This window comes from Epinephelus fuscoguttatus, linkage group LG20 (assembly GCF_011397635.1).
Source record: "Epinephelus fuscoguttatus linkage group LG20, E.fuscoguttatus.final_Chr_v1".
In the NCBI taxonomy this organism is placed as follows: domain Eukaryota; kingdom Metazoa; phylum Chordata; class Actinopteri; order Perciformes; family Serranidae; genus Epinephelus; species Epinephelus fuscoguttatus.
In genome coordinates, this window is record NC_064771.1 from 4907595 (window position 1) to 4928635 (window position 21041).

Genomic DNA, 21041 nt, shown 5'->3' on the forward strand with positions numbered 1-21041 from the left:
CGCCCGGGATCAAACCGGCAACCCTCTTGCTGTGAGGCGAGAGTGCTAACCACCACACCACCATGCCACCCACCCAAAAAATATCTTTTAAAAAAAATAAATATAGCCAGTCTTTGGTGACTGTTACACCCAGATCAGTGAGGAATATACAGCAAGGAAAAAAAAGACAAACTTATCTGAAATCTGTGCCAGCAGCTGCAGTAAATGGCTTTTGTTGTTGAAGCAGCCTCGTGAGTATTCCCCATACTGATAAACTGGCCTGATAGACTTCACACTGGAAATTGAAGATAATTGCATTTAATATGAGTCACAGCCACTGACCTGACTGACAGGCCCACTGTATCCACAGGGCCCATGGAGTTAAGTGACAGTGAGTGTCGGCCTCTGAAACATGTAGATGTGTTAAATGATACTTTACTTCCATAAATTGAGTAGACCAGTATGGTTTGTAACAAAAGAATGTAGAAAGTTTTAATCAGGGACACATACAGCTGCTGATGGACACAGTAGCAGAGATAAAAGCTGCTCTTTCAATTATAGGAGGGTTTTCTATCGATGTAAAAAGAAAATTATTTAAATTTAAGCTGTTACAGCATGTATAAATATTTGTCAAATATCCAGCATTACACAAATGTCTTCAAATACTAACTGAGATTGAGTGAGAACCATAAATCAACAATAATGTTCAAGTCCTGCCACAGATCCTCTATTGTGGAGGAGTGTGGGAGAAGACTTGGCCTGTCCGGACGTTGACCTTTTCACTCTTCTTCTCGTTGAAGCTTTCTCTGTCTGGATTGTACTTTATTTGAGGGTCAGTGTCCTACAGGGAGATTTTCTAGCACAGATTTGTCCCCTAATTTTTTGCATTCATTTTACTTCATTCTTCTCAATCCTTAACATATCCTTTATTTGTTTAGGTTGTGTTTTTTTTATGACTCAAAGTTTATTGATTTTCAAATTCAAAAAAGATAAAATAAAAGCAAATAAACCATAGTGATATAAACAATAAACTAAAGTAAATCAAAATGACAGTATCAACATGAAATGAAAGTAAATTTGTCAGATTCCAACCGTACTACTGTTAAATGTCTACTCATAGTCCATAAAAGATAAGTGTCAAAATAGTGTCCATGTTAAAGTGTCCATATAAATATTTCCTTTGGCTATGCCATCGCTACATCCACCCTCTTGCATTCAGCACAGTCCCAACAAGAGCTGTATGCACTACAGACAAATTCTCTGTCAAATACACATAACATTTTGTAACAAACATATCAATGTATGCACACCATATTTTATGACCCTGATACTCAGCAAAATCACTCCCCCTATGCTCAGAAAAGTGTGTTCACTGACTCCCCTGCGTGAAACCGCAGAAACATTCCCCATCTATCATTACATTTTTCTACCTCATTTATTAGGCTATAGGATATTCCACCTTGCCCATTTCTGAGATCCATTCTTGAAATAATGGGCCTTCTACAGCTTTCCACTTTCTCATTATTTTCTATTTACCACTCACAATATTTGTCTGAATCCAGTTTGCAAAGAGTTTTACAATATGGTCAATGAGGATTTCCAAGCATGTATACACCAGGACGAAACTCAAACTGATGTACTCATGGACTCTGGTCCACTAGGCCTGTACTTTCGAGCATGACCACAGTGCATGGACGAAGTCACCCACCTCCCTGCCACACCTCCAACAGTCTGGTGTTTCTTTTGAACCTAATCTGAATAACCCACTAGGGTACCAATGAAATCAATGGAAAATTTTTAATTGTATTAATTACCAGAGACACATGTAAATAAATGTTATTTTACTCAGAATGAGTCTCTCCTGATTGAACTGTATAAAGGAAATAGCTTTACTGTTACACTAAGTTTGTACAGGATGAATACATTAACAATGCTGTAACTTCTGTGTAACTCATTTACTATAACTAAAGTAAATTCCAGCCCATAAGAAAGTACAATGTTCACATCTTTTATTTAACATTTAACATTAGTGAGGAGTGAACTTAATACTAATGTTAGGCCTAAATGTTATTTAGCCAAAGATTAGCTTGTTGCACAAGGCAATACTGCACTTCATTACATTACTTTAATAATCTAAAAACCTTTCAGTGTTTTGTGTATTTGTTTACAGATATGAATTTACATACTATAAAAAATAACTAAAATCAAACACTGACAACAAGAGGATATATTACAATCAGTGAAACATCTGCATTTAATGAAACCAATATCTATTTTATCAAACAAAACAGCAAGTTTATGTTATGCGTCATGATTTTACACCAATCACACTATAAGAAACAATTTTTAGTTTTAATTTCTGGGATTGGTCCTGACATACAACATAACATTAATACTACTTAAAGGGACAGTTTACCTCAAAATCAAACATATATAATTTTACTCTTACCTGTAGTGCTTATTTATCAATCTCGATTGTTTTGGAGTGAGTTCCAAGTGTTGGAAATATCGGCTGTAGAGATGTCTGCCTTCTCTCCAATATAATGGGACTAGATGGCACTCAGCTTATGGAGCTTAAAGCACACAAAAAAAAGACAAAAAAAACAAAACAAAACAACAACACACATTTGGAAAAACTCAGCAGCAATGTCACTTTCCAGAAATCATGGCCCGGTAACTCAAGATAATTCACAATCCAAAATAATCAACAATAATCGTTGTGAGTAGTTTGATGTAGGAACTATTTGCTTTCTAACGGACTACACCTGCCAACCTGTCATCCATAAGTACATTCCCACTTTCTTCTGCATGGTGATACGGTTGGCAATTGTAGTTCAGTATGAAGAATATAGTCTAGATTAGATTATCTTGATTGACTAGGGGAGACCGGGGATGATTGTAACACTTTTTGTTTGAGCAAGTGTAACTCAGTGGGGTTTTTTGTTAGAGCTTTTAAATTTTGATATGTGGTACCCATATTTGTCTGCTATAAATAACACACACTTTGACCTCTACTATACCATCACAGATTATGGAAATTAATGTCAAATACAAAGAGGTATATCCAGTACTGGGGTACGTTGTAACACTAGCTGGGGATGGATGTAACAATTAAATTATTGTGCTTAAAAAAGATTCACAATAGGCTAAATGCATTCAAGCACTTCAATGAATAATAAAGAAGGAACAATAAACTTGTAAGAATACAATAATTATAATATTAAAATTAATAGAAATGTATAACATAAATACAAAAAAGTTTGACATTTGAACAGCATTTGAACAGTTGAACAACAAACACTTTCAAAGAGTAACTATTATCTGAGCAAACTAAGGCATAATACCTATAGCCTATTTTAATCTGATTGGCAGTTGTGGCAAATGTAGATGTCCTTGCCTGGGGTGCAGGCTTCGTGGGCCCAAAATCCCCACTTTTTAAGAACTGTTACAACCCTCCCCATGCCTAGCAGGTATGAAAGAGCTAACAGTTTTTAGCATTTAGCTTCAAAGCTAGCACTAATGAAACACATCAAATTAAACTAGAGAAACTACTACTTGAACCTATGTAAGCGAAACAATTGTACATACAACACAATGGACACTATGCAAAAAACAACTGTGATGAAAATGTTTGGTTTCTCACCTGAAAAACTGTTTTTTGGCTCTAGAACAGACAAATTTGAACTCAGAGACATGCGGCTTCACCAGTGAGCTCCAATTCTAAATGGGCATGGACTATGTTGATGATGTCACCACAGCTCGTTTCTAATTGGCCAAACTGAGAGTGTTACAACTATCCCTTTGTTACAACCATCCCCGGTCTCCCCTGTGTCATTATTCCTTTTTTTTTTGGAGGTTTCTAGAGATATGAGAATAAGATTAAACCAAAGACTGTCATTTATTTTAAAGGAAATGGCCACTTTAGAATGAAAATACAGACAGTACTTACTGACCCTCATGTCGACAAGAAGTCCAGTGTACTTTTTTAATCCACAAAACTTGTTCGGGGTATCGGAGGATAACAGCTAGCTGGAATAACAGCTACACTTGAAGTGCATGGAACCCACATTTTGAAAATGTAATAAAACCCTGCTAATGCATTTCAAAAACGTCAGAACGGCGCGTCCGTTGTAATCAAAGTGCCCTGAAGCCACGGCATGCAAAATTTAGTTCAAAAGACAAAATTTACTCCACTTTTATAGGATCCTTTCTCACCATGGTCAGTTAGCCTGCCCTGCAGGCATGCCGTGTTTACATGGCAACTCGAGACTAGCTGATGGCTAGTGGTGGTGCTAATTCTCAAGTCTCGTGCGAGTTGCCATGTAAACACAGCACGCCTGCAGGGCCAATTATTGTTGTGTCATCCGCCTATTTAAAGACCTTGACTGAGCTGGAGTGAGATGTGAGGTTGTTAGTGTAGAGACCAAAGAGCTGTGGTGAAAGTATACAACCTTGAGGGTCCCCATGTTGATAACCAGGGGGCTGGATATTTTATTGCCGATTTTGATTTTGTTCTCTGCTCAGTAAAAAGTGTAGAATCCATTGGCACATGGCAGGGTGAATGTTCATTCCTACTAGTCTGTTGTGGAGTATGAGTGGGTGAATGGTATACAGCTCCTGCCTGCTCCTACACAGTATCGTAGCCTGTTACTGAACTGAGCTGTGTGTGTGTTTGGGCAAACGTCACCACCTATTCACCTGCTTTCTGGCTCGGTTTGGCCTGTCTGACCAGCCAGTGTGACAGAGACTTTTTAGAGAGACTTTGCTGCAGCGCTGTTTAAAGATTTCTTTTGGCTTTTGCCTTTATAAGACAGTCTGAATGTGAAAGGGGGAGAAGGAGGGGATGGCATGCAACAAAGGGCCACATGCTGAAATCGTGCCCACAGCCGCTGCAGCAAGGATGTCCCTTTGCTGCTGTTTGCTGTTTACCTGCCCTGCCCTGTACCTGCTTAGTTGCGATATTAAATGCCATTACCAGCTGTTCCTGGTTTCCTGTGTGCTGCAATTGGGTCCAAACATAACCCATTACATCTACAGACCTTACTGTCTTCTTACTGGCTCACAGAACCCAGAGGTGAGGTCTACAGTCAGGTCCTTCTCCAAATATTTACCTCAACATGTCATCCACAAGATGTGATAGTAGGACGACAGAAGAAACTAAAAGCATGATGTCTGACTTAATTCTGTTTGTCCTGAGTTACATTTGGCACATGATCTGCAACCTGGTATGAGCCTGTTTTCCCAACTTGGGCCTATTCTCATAGTATTGGCAGCCATTCTTATCAGTAATAATAACATTTTTATTCAGCTTAACAAGACTGATATGGGTTTGTATGAGCTCGGCAGGAGCTGTGTGTACAGTGGAATCCAAAAAACACCAGCAGTAAGACAGCCTAATTTTTAAACCATTATTGGAGCTAAAATAAAGTTGAAATGTTGTTTAAAGCTGTCTTTAAACTTGTATAAGCAGGTTCTTAGGTTTAGAATGTTTAGAGTGCTCTGACATTAGAGTAAGTCAAAATAAGGATGTCACAGAGCATGTGCACTATTCTTTAAAGATTTTGTCAACAATTTTGAAGAGTGATTGAGTGGTCACTGTGGGGTGTGTGGGGGGGTCTTTTTATTTACAAGATAGGGACTTTTTTGTGTCAATTGGTAACCATGAATCTGAGTGAACTACGATCACATGTGGGGTTCCTCAAGGGTCCATCCTCAGACCACTTCTATTCAACATCTATATGCTACCCCTAGCCCAGATTATGGAACATCACAACATCTCCTATCATACGTATGCCGATGACACACAACTCTATATCTCAGTGTCATCACACGACTACAGTCCCTTACTCTCATTGAGTAACTATATTCATCAAATCAATGACTGGATGTGTCAGAATTTTCTCCAGCTAAATCCAGAAAAGACAGAGGTGTTAATTTTTGGCCCTAAAAATGAAAGGGCAAAGATCAGCACCCACCTTGACTCTATGTCATTGACAGCTACAAATCAAGCCAGAAATCTTGGTGTGTGTGGGTGTGTTATTGACTCAGACCTGAACTTCAACAGCCATTTAAAGTTCATTACTAAATCTGCCTATTACCGCCTGAAAAACATAGCTAGAATTAAGGGGTTTCTGTCTAAACAAGACATGGAAAAACTTATTCATGCATTCATTTTTAGTAGGTTGGATTATTGCAATGGCATATTTACAGGCCTTAACAAAAAAATCAATCAGACAGCTGCAGCTGATTCAGAACGCTGCCGCCAGAGTCCTTACAAACACCAGGAAACTGGACCATATTACTCCGGTCATTAAATCGCTACACTAGCTTCCTGTGAGTCAAAGAATAGATTTTAAAATCTTACTGCTGGTCTACAAAGCCCTGAATGGTCTCGGACCAAAATACATGCTTGATCTACTGGTTCCCTACAAAGCATCCAGACCCCTTAGGTCATCTGGAACTGGTTTGTTGTGTGTTCCAAGAACAAGAACCAAGCAAGATGAGGCAGCATTCAGTTATTATGCTCTTCACCTGTGGAACAAACTTCCTGTAGATCTGAGGTCTGCTCAAACTGTCAGCTCCTTTAAATCAGGGCTAAAAACACTATTGTTTACTGAAGCGTACTCTTAGATTGAATACTTACCTGCTGTATTCTACTGCCCGTACTTTTTAACTACACACTGCTGATTTATGCATTTTATTATTCTACTTCTTACTGTTCTTAGATGCAATGTATTGAGCCTGTTTTTATTTTATGTTACTGTATTTTATTATCACTATCATTCTCAATTTCTATTTCCCTTTTTAATTGACTGTTTTTATTGTTTTAAATTGTGTCTTGTTGCTTTTAATGCCTCTGTAAAGCACTTTAAATTAACTTGTGTTGAATTGTGCTATACAAATAAACTTGCCTTGCCTTGCTTTGGCTTTAAGAGATTTAGTGATTAGTTTACAGCTTCATAGAAGCAAATATAATAATGGCCCTGGCAACTCCCACGTGTGCAATTGCCATCCAATTATCCAATGAGAATGGGTCACCTGTTGTAGGCTAACTATATATGCATGTGCCCTTTTGTCTTTGCTCTCTCAGACTCTAACGAAGACACAGTGGTGTTGAAATGTTAGTCTGTTTGCACTAAATTAGGGTGTATATTGGTTTTCCGTTCTTAGGCTGAGAGGCACCTGATTTAGCCACTTGCTGTAAAAAAGCGCAGAGAACCCAGTGTCAATTGGGCAGGTTATATTTGTTTATTTTGACATACAGAGCTCAGTGAATAACAAGAACTGTATCAACGTGCACAAGGGTTCAAATGAAACACAAAAACTATAGAAAAAAATGTGACTATGATTTGGGAAAGCAACGCAGAGAAACAGCTTGCTTCCTGTTTAGTATTGTATCCCCATCAACAGTGTGTGGATACAAAATTTTAGCAAGAATGGACCTCTTCCACTGCAGATACTTCGACATGTCATAGCAGGAAAAACACAGGTGTAAGTAATTACATTAATTCATGATGGCTGCATTCCATTTGTGTGTGGCAGTTCCAAGGCACTGACATTATGCATGCTGGCTCACTCCATGGCTTACTGGAACACAATTAGAACAGGGCCATCATTATATCATTGATCACACCTGTTTTCTCTGCTGGTGAAGTCAAAATGTCTGCCATGGAAAAAGGCTCTATTGACAATTTCAAAAGGGCTGGATTAACTTAATGCAAGAATCAAAAATGTATTAAATTTTAGAACAGTGGTCAAATTCATCCGTTTGTGCTCTTTGGCGGGTGTAGTTCAGTAGAAAAAAAATAGTTCCTACATGAAAGTGCTAACAACAATCCCGAGGCCTGTACTACGAAGCAGATTTGGAGTTAGCGAGGTAACTTCGGGGTTAACTCAGCACTACGAAGCTGGCTCTCTCTTTAGTGGGATAAATCACTGTGGCAACTTATGCTGAACAGTTAACCTGCTCCGGAGCAGGGTAACTTCAGGGTATCAGATCACAACCTGTCAACATCCTGAAATTTGACCAGTTAGATCACTGAGGAAAAAAGTATCCATGAATGAAAGTCTGACGTGACAGGCAAAAAAGAGGAGCCTATATGCTTTTATAGGTCAGTAGAATCATTTAATATTACCAGGGTTCTTTTTCCACTGGTTTTAAAACAGTGCTTCTAACAAATGGAGAGATCCTTTACAACACTAAACACATGATTTTAGCAGGATTTGAAATTACACAAAGTTTACTTCAGTCCACAGTGACAGTGCTGCTACTTTTACACTCTGATTCCATCACTGCAGCTCAAAATAACATGAGACACCTGTGTGATGAGAACTGGGATAAAACAGGTATTTTATTAGTAAAATAATCCACAGATTTTATTGGCTCCCTTTATTATAAATGCCACATTTTGTTCAGATAGACCTCATTAGTCATTAACTACTTTTCCACCCTTTACTTCAGCTGTATAAACAGTCTGGTGTTACTTTAAAGTGTTTTATGTGACATATTCAGAGTAGTATTATCACTATAACTAAACTAAACATAGGCCCATAGTGATAGCAATAGTAATACCTGCACTTAATTTAAGTCTCAGATGGTTAATTTTTGGATGTTGCTTTCAGTGTTTCTAGATCTTCTGTATTATATGGCTCATATAATCAGAGCCATTCATGGCTCTGATGATGACGTTTGCAATTAACAGCCTCGCCCGTTTAACATGAAAGCGCTCGTGGTTGGATAGGAAAACCCAGAGTCGACTGAACTAGTGGATAACAAGCTTTGTAGTACCTGTTATCCAGACAGCCAATGTTAGGGTTGGTCAAGCCAGATAGCGAGAAGATATCCTGGGTAAGTAGAACTGGCTTTGCATTACAGGCCTCTGTTCATGATAACCACTGACTGGGTTAAGTAGCAAACAACATCTGATCGTACACATGACATTCAGTGGGGCATGTTTGTACAGCTGGAAAACCTTGATTTTGCTGATGTTGAACACATGGCCACCTCCATACAGAGACTGACAGACTCTCAAGCTTTGCCAAGAAAAGTGGCCTCCACCACAACAAGAGGAAGACCAAAATGATGGGGGTAAATGCACCAGTTCACCCACAGACTACCGTCAACAGTGAGCCTTTGGAGGAACGTTGAAGTCTTCACATAACTTGGTAGCCTAATAAGTAGTGACAATGGTGCTCAAAAGGACATCAAGGCCTGGCTCAACAAAGCAAGAGGTGCTTACAGTTGGCTCTGTAACGTCTGGAAGTCCAAACAGTATAGCATCAAAACAAAGATCGGGCTATATGTCAGCAATGGTAAATCAGTGGTCCTTTATGGTTCCAAGTGCTGGAGAGTGGTGCAAAAAGACACCAAGTCAATGGCTTCCACAACAACTGCCTCATATATTAATGATATTTGGAAGACGCACTGTTGCTCCACGGTCACAAAATGTGACTAAAGAGTCAAGGTCTGGGGCTCTGCAGATACATATCACATGTTCCGTTTGCTCACATTATTGCTTTAACTCAAGTTAAACTGTTACCACTGCGCCTAAACGTGGGATTGATTCACTGTAAACTGGAAATTAACTATCAACTCTCTAGTCCATTTATCAATAATATTTGCAAGTTGCAGTGGTGCTCCATGGTTGCAAAATGTGACTAAATATTCACGATCTGGGGCCATACAGATAAGAAAAACACAACAACTGCTCACACACTATTGCTCAGGAGAAAGTGATCTGGATGGGCAAGAAAGTGTGCGAGAAAAACAACGAAATGTGACAAGTTATACTGTTGGCAATAGAGTCATTTTGTACATCCCACGAGAAACAAGCTGCAATACATCTAGTATATTCAATATATCACCCACCATTACTACCAAGTAAAGAGGTAAATTCTAGGCCAAAAGTTCCACCAGTGGTGGTGCTCCACAGGATGTTGTAATGACTGCAATCAAGGGAATTAACACTTCCAGACTAGATAGACGACGTACAAAAGAGATACTCCATGATTTTTCTCATCTATTTTATTGTTCCACATACATTCAACATCAGAGTTACAGAATCATTGTAAAACTGGCACACAAACCTGTGTGAAGTCTAATATATAGGCCAAAGGAGCTGTCTGTCTACACAAACATAAACTAAAGTCACGTAACATACTATTGGAATGATATAGTGTTTATCAAGTTACATGTAAAAGGTAGCAAAGAAAGTGAGATAGCGTTGGCTTTATACCATGATAGTGTTCAAGTTCTAAAACACAGCTGGCATTTTAAAATGTAAAATGTTTCTATAAACTATCTTCTGGACTGGGTTTGAAAACTGCGTTCAGTCTTTAATATGATGCATCATATAGGCCATATCACTCTGGATTAAGTTACAGTACAATCCATCACAGAATATGCAGAAATAACTAATCATCGTCTTTTTCCCCAAAACTAACCAGATCTGTGTAGGAACAATCTGCAATGTTTTAAACTTTAAACACATTAAAAACATAACAAGTCCTCCAACCCATTAGACCACAGAGGTCATATTCCTACCAGCTAAATATGACCCATAGGAGCATTTCCTAAATTAGCGCACCTACTGATTGGGTGTGAGAGAAAAAATGTGTGATAAAGGGTTATTATACTTGATTATCACAATATTATGTGATACTATATCAATCTATAAAAACACTCGATTTTTAATAATTGGTTTACACGCAAAGACTTGTGGCAGTGGTTCATTTTCTGTTGTGTTTAAAACCCCAAACTAGATAGCAGGGTAGTAAACTATCTTAGAGGTTGACTCTTGCACGCCAAGACAGCAACATATTGCTAGCATGTTACAGGGACTGTTATGAATACAAATGCAATCCCACTGCTCATATTAATGTAAAAGGTGCTATGGTGGTATGTTCTTTATACTTTGACAGTTTTCCTAAAATTAGATTTAAAGAATCGCAATCTGTCACCTTGCCTACAGTATCACAATACATTCATAACCCTCATAATCCCGCGACACGATACATATTATGGGACGACACCAAACAAGTGGTTTACTTTATGAAACTGTCACAGTTGCACCAAAACAACACAGTTAGGTTTGGAAAAAAACACCATGGTTTGGCTTAAAATGTAAATCATACGTTTTCACAACACAATATTATATTTATTCTTTGGACAATAATACAGTATTTGTTTATATCACAAAGTCTGCCATGATACGATTTTGATTTGATTCAATCAATTTAGGGGCCTATGATCAATATGAAACATTATCAATAAAAATCCTCACTGTCTTTTTCTCGGCTGCTTGCTGTCATCTGCTTGGCGCTAGACCGCTAGCACTGACTGAATGCTTAGGAAGGAGGTGTGCTTGGTTGGAAATGGTGACGCAGATGTGCCATGGGGATTTCAAGACATTTCGTAAAGATAACAATATGTATTGAGGTTCTCAGTTTACATGTCATGAAGGTCACTTTACATGACATTCTACAACATACTACGTTATACTGAGAAAATAACTCAAACATTACTTTTGGTTTTACCTAGGGCACAAAGTCTCCTGGATGGAAGTCCTGTGTTTGTTTGACCTATCCACCGCCCCTCGCTCACACCCTCCGTGAACTTTGTTGCCTGATTTCTTCTTTTGCTCCCATAATAATTATGACTGCCACTAGAGGTCCTGCCTAACAATAAACATTAATATGGGTTGGAATTTCTCCTTGTGCGAACAACCTATATCGTGGTATTTTGGAGGAGGACAGTCTTAAAACAAAGCATATATAATGTAGTGTGTGCACTTTGAAAGAAGAAAAGTGTGTGTACAATAGAAATGGCACTCTCAGTAAGTATACATTCAGTATTCACAAATAAGGCAGGTATGTCTTGAGTTACAGGCTTTGGCATTAAGACATGTCATGATGTGTAGTCCTCTGCAGCGGAATGAAAAAATAATGTAAAAAGGCTTTTCAAGCCTCACAGAAGATAGAGATCCCAATGACACCCCAACATTTGCATGTTTGGCTAATGACATTCATGTGTGTTCAAGGCAACATACTAGTATGAAGAAATATCCCATATAAGGAATGCAAATTCCTTGTGTCAACTCTTTTCACAGTACTGACAAGATTATTGATGATTTATGGAAGGCAGTTCAGTGGTCCTTATTAAGTGTAGGGTGTCAGAATTAAAGCCCCTGTTTCTGGAAGCCTCTGCCCTGCTGTAGCATCCCTGAATAAGGCACCAAATCCCTTTGAGCTCCTGGTAATAACGACCCTCATGTTTGACCTCCCTGTGAACAGGGAAAAACAAAGTCTCCTCTTGTGGATGGAAGGATGTCAACATATTATCACTGTCAAATACTGCAGTATAGTTCATCCGCTCAATCAGAAAGAGACTGCAGGGCCTGGGTATGGTTCCCCACCACACCAGAAGTCCTCTGGCTGAGGGATTTCTAGCAGCCATGTCTCCTCTTCTTTGTCCTTTTCCTCTCCCTGCTGCTCCTTGTTGGTCTTTCCATCTGTTTCCCCCTCAGCCACAGTTTGCAGGACTCTGTAATAGTGACAGTCACGCCCGTCATCTGGATTGTATGGAGGTGCCAGGATATCGAGGAACGCAGCTGGCCCCTCCACTGCGTCGATCTGGTGAAGGTTATCCCGTAGAGGAGTAAGGAGGCATGGCCCGCTGGTCTCTGAGTATTCAGAGACTGAGCGGAGTACAGAGCGCCGCAGGGAAGCCATCTGGCACGGAGCCAATGGAGGCTCAAAATGGGGTGGCACAGTGCTGACAGTCAGGTTATCTTCCAGCTTGTCAAAACAGCGGACACTCACCTTCCCATAGAGAACCTGAACGAGAGACAAGATACAGTCAGAAGATAATCCTACCGCTAACACCATAAATGACAAAGCACTGACTTGTACAGGTGACTATTATAAAACACTGTTATGTAAAGTAAGGTCTTACTGTCATCATTAGAAAAAAATCTCCTCTCACTATACATAGATCACCTTTGATTCTCATATTGAGAACAGGAGGTGCATGATTAAAGGTTTCACTTGATTTTAAAATGATTATATCACTCTGTTCTTGGATTTAACAGGATTTCCGCACAAAAATTGAGTTGATTTTAAAAGAAGAACTCTGGATAATTATTCTCAAAATTACAGCCATCTTTACATTCTGGTGTCATTCATTTATTTTCCTTAAATTATGTGGCAACAGTTTTGGTAAAACAAAAATTCCTCTCAGTGCATTTTCTTTGAGGTGGACAAAAACATGATGACTATACAGAGTCATAACTGCTGCAGGTGAAACTTTAATTTAGTTATGTTACTTAAGCAATATCATATGAGAGGGAATGATGTTATACTCTTATATCGTCACGGCTGTGATTCGGTCATAGGCACAAGGCCGCAGGCTGAGTGCCGAAGACAATCACAGCCGTGACCATATACGAGTATAACATCACGAGCTCGAGTGTGATATTGCTTAAGTAATATGTCACCGTTGCTATGTAACACAGACATGGTGCGCCAGGCACTTACTCTTTATACACATTTATCTGCACATTTCCATTAATTGTGATGCCGGTGAAATAAGTCTCTGGTGACTGCATGGTGGACTGTCGCTTCACAGGCACAGCCGACTCTGCCTTCTGATCTGACACTATGTTGCTTTTCTCCAAGTCACTGAGCTCCGCTGATGAAACACTGACAAACCTGGATGTGTGCTCAGATGGATTCAGCTTCTCCTCTCCCTCTTCTTCCTCTGATGACCATTCATAGTTCAATTCAAAACTTATTTTAGGAAATAAATCCATATTTTTGGCTGTTTGACAGTGGATGAATTAATTAGCCTACAACTCAACTGCTGACCTAACTGACACTAACTGTCAGTTTTGATTTGATTGTTGATTGCAATCAGCTATGAGGCGGACTGATACATACACAGTGAAATAACTGTGATGTTGTACTCCAATATCGTCACAGTTTTACCGTCTCTCGACCAATCAGATTGCAGGGCCGGAACTAACTGTTGTATAATTTATAATAAAAGCAATTTAAGGCCAGTCTACATACAACAATTAGGAGTAGTTTACAGGTCTGGAGAAGGCATTTTTGATTTAGCACAGAAACGTCATTTCAGTTCATTTTTGCAGTTAAGTGCTATCCATTTAGAACTGGGGAGAATTTAATGTTCTGTTATTTAAATGTCTTGCCTTTTATTTTATTTTCTGTTGGTTTTGCTGACTGACAGCTGTCTAGCCGCCTTCACATGTGGATCATAGTGCCCACTGCCCACCCTTACTTACTGTAACTCTCTATTATCTGGTAGCTCTAGTAAGTCCTTAAAAACTCTCCAGCTAATTCAGAGTGCAGCAGCACGTGTACTAACAGGAACTAAGAAAAGTGATCATATTTCTCCTGTTTTAGCTTCTCTGCACTGGCTCCCGGTAAAATTCAGAATTGAATTTAAAATCCTACTGTTAACTTATAAAGCTCTAAATGGTCAAGCTCCGTCATATCTTAGAGAGCTCATAGTGCCATATTATCCCACCAGAACACTGCGCTCTAAGAACGCAGGGTTACTCGTGGTCCCTAAAGTCTCCAAAAGTAGATCAGGAGCCAGAGCCTTCAGCTATCAGGCTCCTCTCCTGTGGAATCATCTTCCTGTTGGGGTCCGGGAGGCAGACACCGTCTCCACATTTAAGACTAGACTTAAGACTTTCCTCTTTGATAAAGCTTATAGTTAGGGCTGGCTCAGGCTTGCCTTGTACCAGCCCTTAGTTAGGCTGACTTAGGCCTAGTCTGCAGGAGGACCCCCCTATAATACACCGGGCACCTTCTCTCCTTCTCTCTCTCGTGTCCTATTACTGCATCTTGCTAACTCGGCCATTCTGGATGTCACTAACTCGGCTTCTTCTCCAGAGTCTTTGTGCTCCACGGTCTCTCAGGTTAACTCATATCGCAGCGGTGCCTGGACAGCGTGATGTGTGTGGTTGTGCTGCTGCCGTGGTCCTGCCAGACGCCCCCTGCTGCTGCTGTTATCATTAGTCATACTTCTACTGTTATTATACACATATGATTATTGTCACACATGTATACTGCCAGATACTAATATATTATTATTAATTATAATATTATTACTTTCATTAATGTTGTTGTAAGCTACTGTCATCACCATCTGTCCTGCATCTCTCTCTCTCTGTCTCATTGTGTCATACGGTTTACTGTTAATTTATTATGCTGATCTGTTCTGTACGACATCAATTGCTCGTCTGTCCGTCCTGGAAGAGGGATCCCTCCTCAGTTGCTCTTCCTGAGGTTTCTCCTGTTTTTCTCCCCTGTTAAAGGGTTTTTTGGGGAGTTTTTCCTTATCCGTTGTGAGGGTCCTCAGGACAGAGGGATGTCGTATGCTGTAAAGCCCTGTGAGGCAAATTGTGATTTGTGATATTGGGCTTTATAAATAAAATTGATTTATTGATTGATTGATCGACTGATAAAATACAACTTCTTCAGGAATATGCAGAATGTGAGCATAATGACTGAAATAATAAATCTCTTTAAGGTTGATTTTATAAGATATGGCCACATAACTAGCTAATAACGCGACCCAGTTAAGTTGATAATGTAATCAGTGATACAAATTCCCCAACAAATTTGCAATCAATAAAATTATCAAAACCACATAATATGTGGTGAAGCTGAGGCTTTTAAAGCCCCTTGGGGATCTGGGACCCCAGGACAGTTGCCCACTTTGCCCTGCTGTTAATCTAGCCTTAATACTGGTGCATGACTACTAGTGTGGTGTGGGCTCTATGTTGAGGACGTCCTTTTTGTGTGCACAGGGGCCCATCTCCACTGGGCCCTCTGATGTACAAAGAGTGCAAAATGCGTATGTAAAGTGTTGGTTATAGTGACAGTAACATGGTGGCCCCAATACATTCCATGCTTTCTGGGATAAAAGACTGGTAACTAAATTTACTATAGACTCTAGTTGCCTAGCTTCAGTTTTGGCAAAGGTACACAACTCATACAGCATTCCTAACACATTTAGTTTTATAATTCGTTTGAAAGATAACCCTGGGTGAATTAGAGCGTGACCAAATGTTTCTTGAACTATCATTACATGGATGGTTATTTCGTCACAAAACGTCTCAATTGTTGGCTAATATGCATTTCCCTGACTGTCCGTAGCTAGCTTAAACAGAATAATATTTAAAACCTGTATGTGCTTTTTTTAGTGGGTCACTCTGGGGCTACAAAAGGCTACAATATAGTAGACAATAAGGTGTAAAAGACCTTGAGCATCCCGTTCATGCCCGGGTGGTCGTGCAGCGGTATGGAGGCGCCGGTCCTTAGCAGGAACACCCCAATGCTGAACACCTCCGTCTCGCAGATGTGCATGTAGGCGACCGGGGGGCTCTGCAGCCCCGCTGTCCCGGAGCTCGGCTTGGTTTTCCGGGGAGCAATTTTCAGGTCAGCAGCCCTGACCGCGGTCACTAAGGAGATTAGTTCACTCTGTTGGTCCGCAACGAGTTTATTATCCCCATTGGCCGAAGACTTTAAGCCTTTAAAGGTGATATGGGCTTGCTTTGCTATTTTCTGGATAAGAGGAGTTTTGTTGTCCCGCGGCATTTTGGCTCAGAAAAAAACAAAACTAACGGTTATCGGTGAGTCTCGGGAAGTGCTCCGACGGTAATAAAAAACTGTTTTAAACGCCTTGCTAATCCTCTAGTGTCACCAAATTCCTCCTGGTGCTGCGCGGTGAACGTTCAAAAAGACAAAAATGCGACTTTGCTATAAATAAAACGCATTTCATGGTGGAAATTTCTAATTTCATCCCCAGATGAGAGCCTCCCACCAGTCATTTTCCACCAACTCGCCTCCTTGTCCTCGTCCACGGAGCTTGCGCACAACACTAAAAGCATTGTGGGAAATTAAGTTTTATTAAAACATGTATAAGTAAACTAATTCAAGTTAATAAGTGAAACACAGCATTATCACCTCGCACTTGATATAAATATATGTGTTATTGTGTAAAATGATGGCCTATATTAGTGGACTCAAAAAAATACAAAACAGAGATAGCCTGCATTTCAGTGAAACTACATTTCCCAGGTGTCCTGCGATGGAACAGATTTGCAAAGGAAGGCCGGACAGGCCATTGAACTTTCCGCAGCCCTCCCTGCCTAACATCACATCCTCTATTTTTTTTCTGCTTCTTACGGCAGCCTTCTCTCTTACCAGTTACACAGAATGAAAACAAGTGATTCTTCAGTAGAATCAGGATATGAAGCCACAGCTTTTCCATTTCATTTCTGGTTTTGCTATGAGAGGAATGCACCTGCAGAGCACATTCTGAAGCGGTGGCAAACCTGCACAATAGACATAATTTAAGTAAATAAATCAAATGTATAAAACTATGAAATAAAATAAATAAATTCAAGGAAGAATCCATAGATGAATTAAAAAAAAAAACAACATCGTAACCACCACTTGTGTGCTCCATATTTTTGTGGACTAGGGTCAGTTGCAGGATGCAATCACTGAACTGAAATGTTATACACAGCTGTAGTGAGAGTATAAGACATTGTCACCATGGGCGGATTATGAGACAATAGGTCTCTGGGCACAGATTTGCAAAGGGCCCCACCATCTCTCCTAAACAGGAGCAAGACACACATACAGTAACACACACACTTTGTAGTGATTTTTCTTATTTTTTTTTTTTTGTCGGTACACATCTATTTGTGGTTTTGTGTGTCTTTGTGCTCATATTGTATCTCCTTGTGGTTGTATTGCATCTTTTTGTAGATGTTTGGGTCTATTCAGGGTAATTTTTGTCTATTGGGGTAATTTTGTGTCGCTTTCTAGTTATTTTGTGTCTCCTCCTGTTTGTGTGTGTGTGTATGTGTGTGTGTGTGTGTGTGTGTGCATGTGTGTATGTGTGTGTGTGTTAATTTGACATTTGAAAAAAGATGTCAGATGTCACTCTAAAGACCCGAACATACTCAGGCGGAACATACGCGGAATGGACTCCGCGGAGGTCCGCGCGGACTCAAAGCGGACGTCCGCAAGCCCTGTGCGCGCAAAGCTCAGATTTTACAACCGCGCGGACTCCACTCCGCGCACCAGTGACTGCTCGGCATGTATTTTTCACATCGCAGGGATTTTTCACGGACATTTTTACAGGAAACTACAATGCGGAAGTGCGCTCGACTATGGAATCCCGAATGACTGCGGACATTCCTCGCGGAGTCCGTTCCGTGTACGTTCTGCCCGAGTATGTTCGGGCCTTAACACCAGTGTTGGGCAAGCTACTTGGAAAGTGTTGTGAGTTAAGCTACTAGTTACTCTAATATTAAATGAAGCTTCACTACATCAAAGCTATCACCCTCAGAAATGTAGCAAGCTAAGCTACAGCAAAATGAAAGTAACTAGTGCAACTACATTCAAGCTTTCTACTAAATTGAACCAACTTCGTGCCAAGTCAGTGTTATCTTACTGATCAATAAAACTGTCAGTCAAACAGATAGGCAGGTAAAAAAGTTAAGTTCAGTTGTTTATTGAACAGTGAGCTGCACTAACTCCCAACACGACTCAAACCACAACAGCAAGAATGAAGACTTGCTTCAAACAGTCACAACACAGTCAAAAACGTACATGCGTGTATGTATGTGTATGTACACTGCAAAAACTCAAAATCTTATGAAGAATATTTATTTCTAGTCAAAACAAATCTCATTACAATTGAAATAAGACTCATCACCTAAAAATGTAACTTGTTTTTAGACAATTTTTAGAGCAAGTTTTTTTTCTCATTGCAAGCAAAAAAAAAAAAAAAAAAAAAAAACTTGCTCCATGGGCAGATTTTCATAGTTATTTCAAGTGAAAATTTGCTTGAAACAAGTATTTTTTTAAGTGTAAAGAGATTTGTTTTGACTAGAAATGAGGCTAGTAAACACATTTTAGTAAACACACTTTATAGTGAGCAGCATCCACATGTCCCCTACAAATCCCAACCGCGTTTACAAAGTTTGAATGAACGAGACGGACGCAAAGGAAACGGAGGCTGCGCATTGATCCTTTTGCCTCTGCAGGAATGAATATAAATCCCATTCATGATGGGGTCAAATGGATTATGTGCATAATTAACCACAAAACAAGCAAATACTTCATCTTAATGACATATAACACTCATTATGCTTCAGCTGAATCCTCTAAGCAAATGACCATGTTGAATTGAAATTAGTTTATCACGTTAAATGTCCGAAATTGTATGAAATTGCTCCAATGCGTTAAACCAAACTTTGCGCATAATCACACAGCCTGATATGCCCTGACAAACACAGTTGGACTGCTGTACAGACCGTTGGTCTTTCTTACCCTAACCCTGGTTATTTTCTGAAAGCACAGAGCAAAGAAATGTCTTTTTTTCTCCCCTGGTCTGCTGTCAGCAGAGAGCGGCGGCTGCAGCGGGGATTTCAGCACCACGGACTGCGCGAGTAAAAGACTTGACAAGCGTCTCCTTTAAATGTGTTTGCTGCTAGCAAAATTATACATAATAAATGAAGACAGTGACATATTTTCAATAAAAAACAATGAGTTGAACGCTTTTGTAGTACAACGAGTTTCAGAATTGTGAGAGTGCGGTCGGCAGTGTTTGATGCAGGAAACTCGACATGGATTTGAAAATCAATTTTGGAGTGGGGGTCGTTTGGAACGGCGAGGTTTCGGAATGGAGGGCTGTCCCCCGTCAGGTTCACGCGGAAGTGACTCTGTGTGGTAGCAGTGACAGTTTTATTTCAGTCCATAACAGAAATCCCCGCCTCATTTGAGCTTCAGAAATGATTTCGGAAATGTAGCTTGTGTGGACGCTACCGCGCTAAGTGATCAATAAAAGAGCTTAACTACTGAGAAGTTACTTGATTCAGAAAACAGCGACGCTACCACCAAGCTACTGAGAAATGTAGTTAAACTACAAACGTCCGCTACTGTAGTGACACTACTGCCCAACACTGCTTAACACTCAATGCAAAAATGTTTTCTTTTATTCATGTACCAACGTTTCGACTAGACCGTGATCAGGGTATTGCCCTGATGAAGACGGCCTAGTCGAAACGTTTTTTCTCACCCTGTACATTCTACATTGTGACAATGTTGAATTCTGGTATTACATGGTTACATTCAGGTTTCATTGCTGCAGAAAACACAGAGGTCTGTTTAATGTGAAAGATAATAGTAGCCAGGTTTAAGTTTTCATTAATGGAGAGCTACAAGTTATTAAAACTTGGATTTTATTTTCAGAGTTATAGCCATTGTTTCTGACACCCCATCAGCAGGTAGGCAAAAACATTGTCATTGTCTTCCAAAGTTCAATTTCAGTTCAATTCAATTCAATTCAATTCAGTTCAATTCACCAATATCTAATAACAGCCTCCAGTCAACAAACTTTCTCAAAAACACAATCAGATGGAATGGAATCATACTTTCAGAAAGGAGCAAGGTTAAAGGAAACCTCTACCACTCTGTGGATTCACAACAACAACCAGCTGTGCAACAAGGACAACAACATGCATACAGGAAAACAACAACAACATGCAACACAAAACAGTCAGGACAGTTAACTAAATAAAACAGTATGTGGAAAAAAATATCAAGCAAACCTTTTTCAGACCCTCACGTACAGCTAACAAATCCAAATGTCATACAGCCTCAACTGTCTCTCCAAGTGACAGGATGAAACATTAGCTGTCTGCCACTTATTGCAAAGGCAAAATGTAATAACAAAACTGCTTACACAGCAACAAACTGCTCATTTAATGCCATCTGGAGAAATTCCACTTTTGATGGGGATCCTCTACAGTTCAGAACATTTATGAGAGCCATCCAACATTGTGTGGCGAATGGCACAAACAACAAAGGGGATTGTCTCTATGTCTTGAATAAATACACAAGAAGTCAACCAAGAGAGCTAGTGCGTAACTATCAGCATATGACTCCAGACAGAGGCTATGCCAAGGCTAAAGATCTGCTGCAGGAACACTTTAGGAACAAACATAATATCACTG

At 39.8% G+C, this 21041-nt stretch overlaps 1 protein-coding gene across 1 annotated transcript; it reads right to left on the bottom strand.

Annotated features, from left to right (window-relative positions):
* Nucleotides 1-9998: 9998 nt before the first annotated feature.
* adoa (2-aminoethanethiol (cysteamine) dioxygenase a) lies at nt 9999-16862 on the bottom strand. The gene is made up of 2 exons (XM_049563935.1): nt 16270-16862; nt 9999-12813 (listed from the first exon to the last, which is right to left on the bottom strand). The coding sequence occupies exons 1-2, from the start codon at nt 16603-16605 to the stop codon at nt 12355-12357; spliced, it is 795 nt and encodes a 264-aa protein (XP_049419892.1). The 5' UTR covers nt 16606-16862; the 3' UTR covers nt 9999-12354.
* Nucleotides 16863-21041: the final 4179 nt, after the last annotated feature.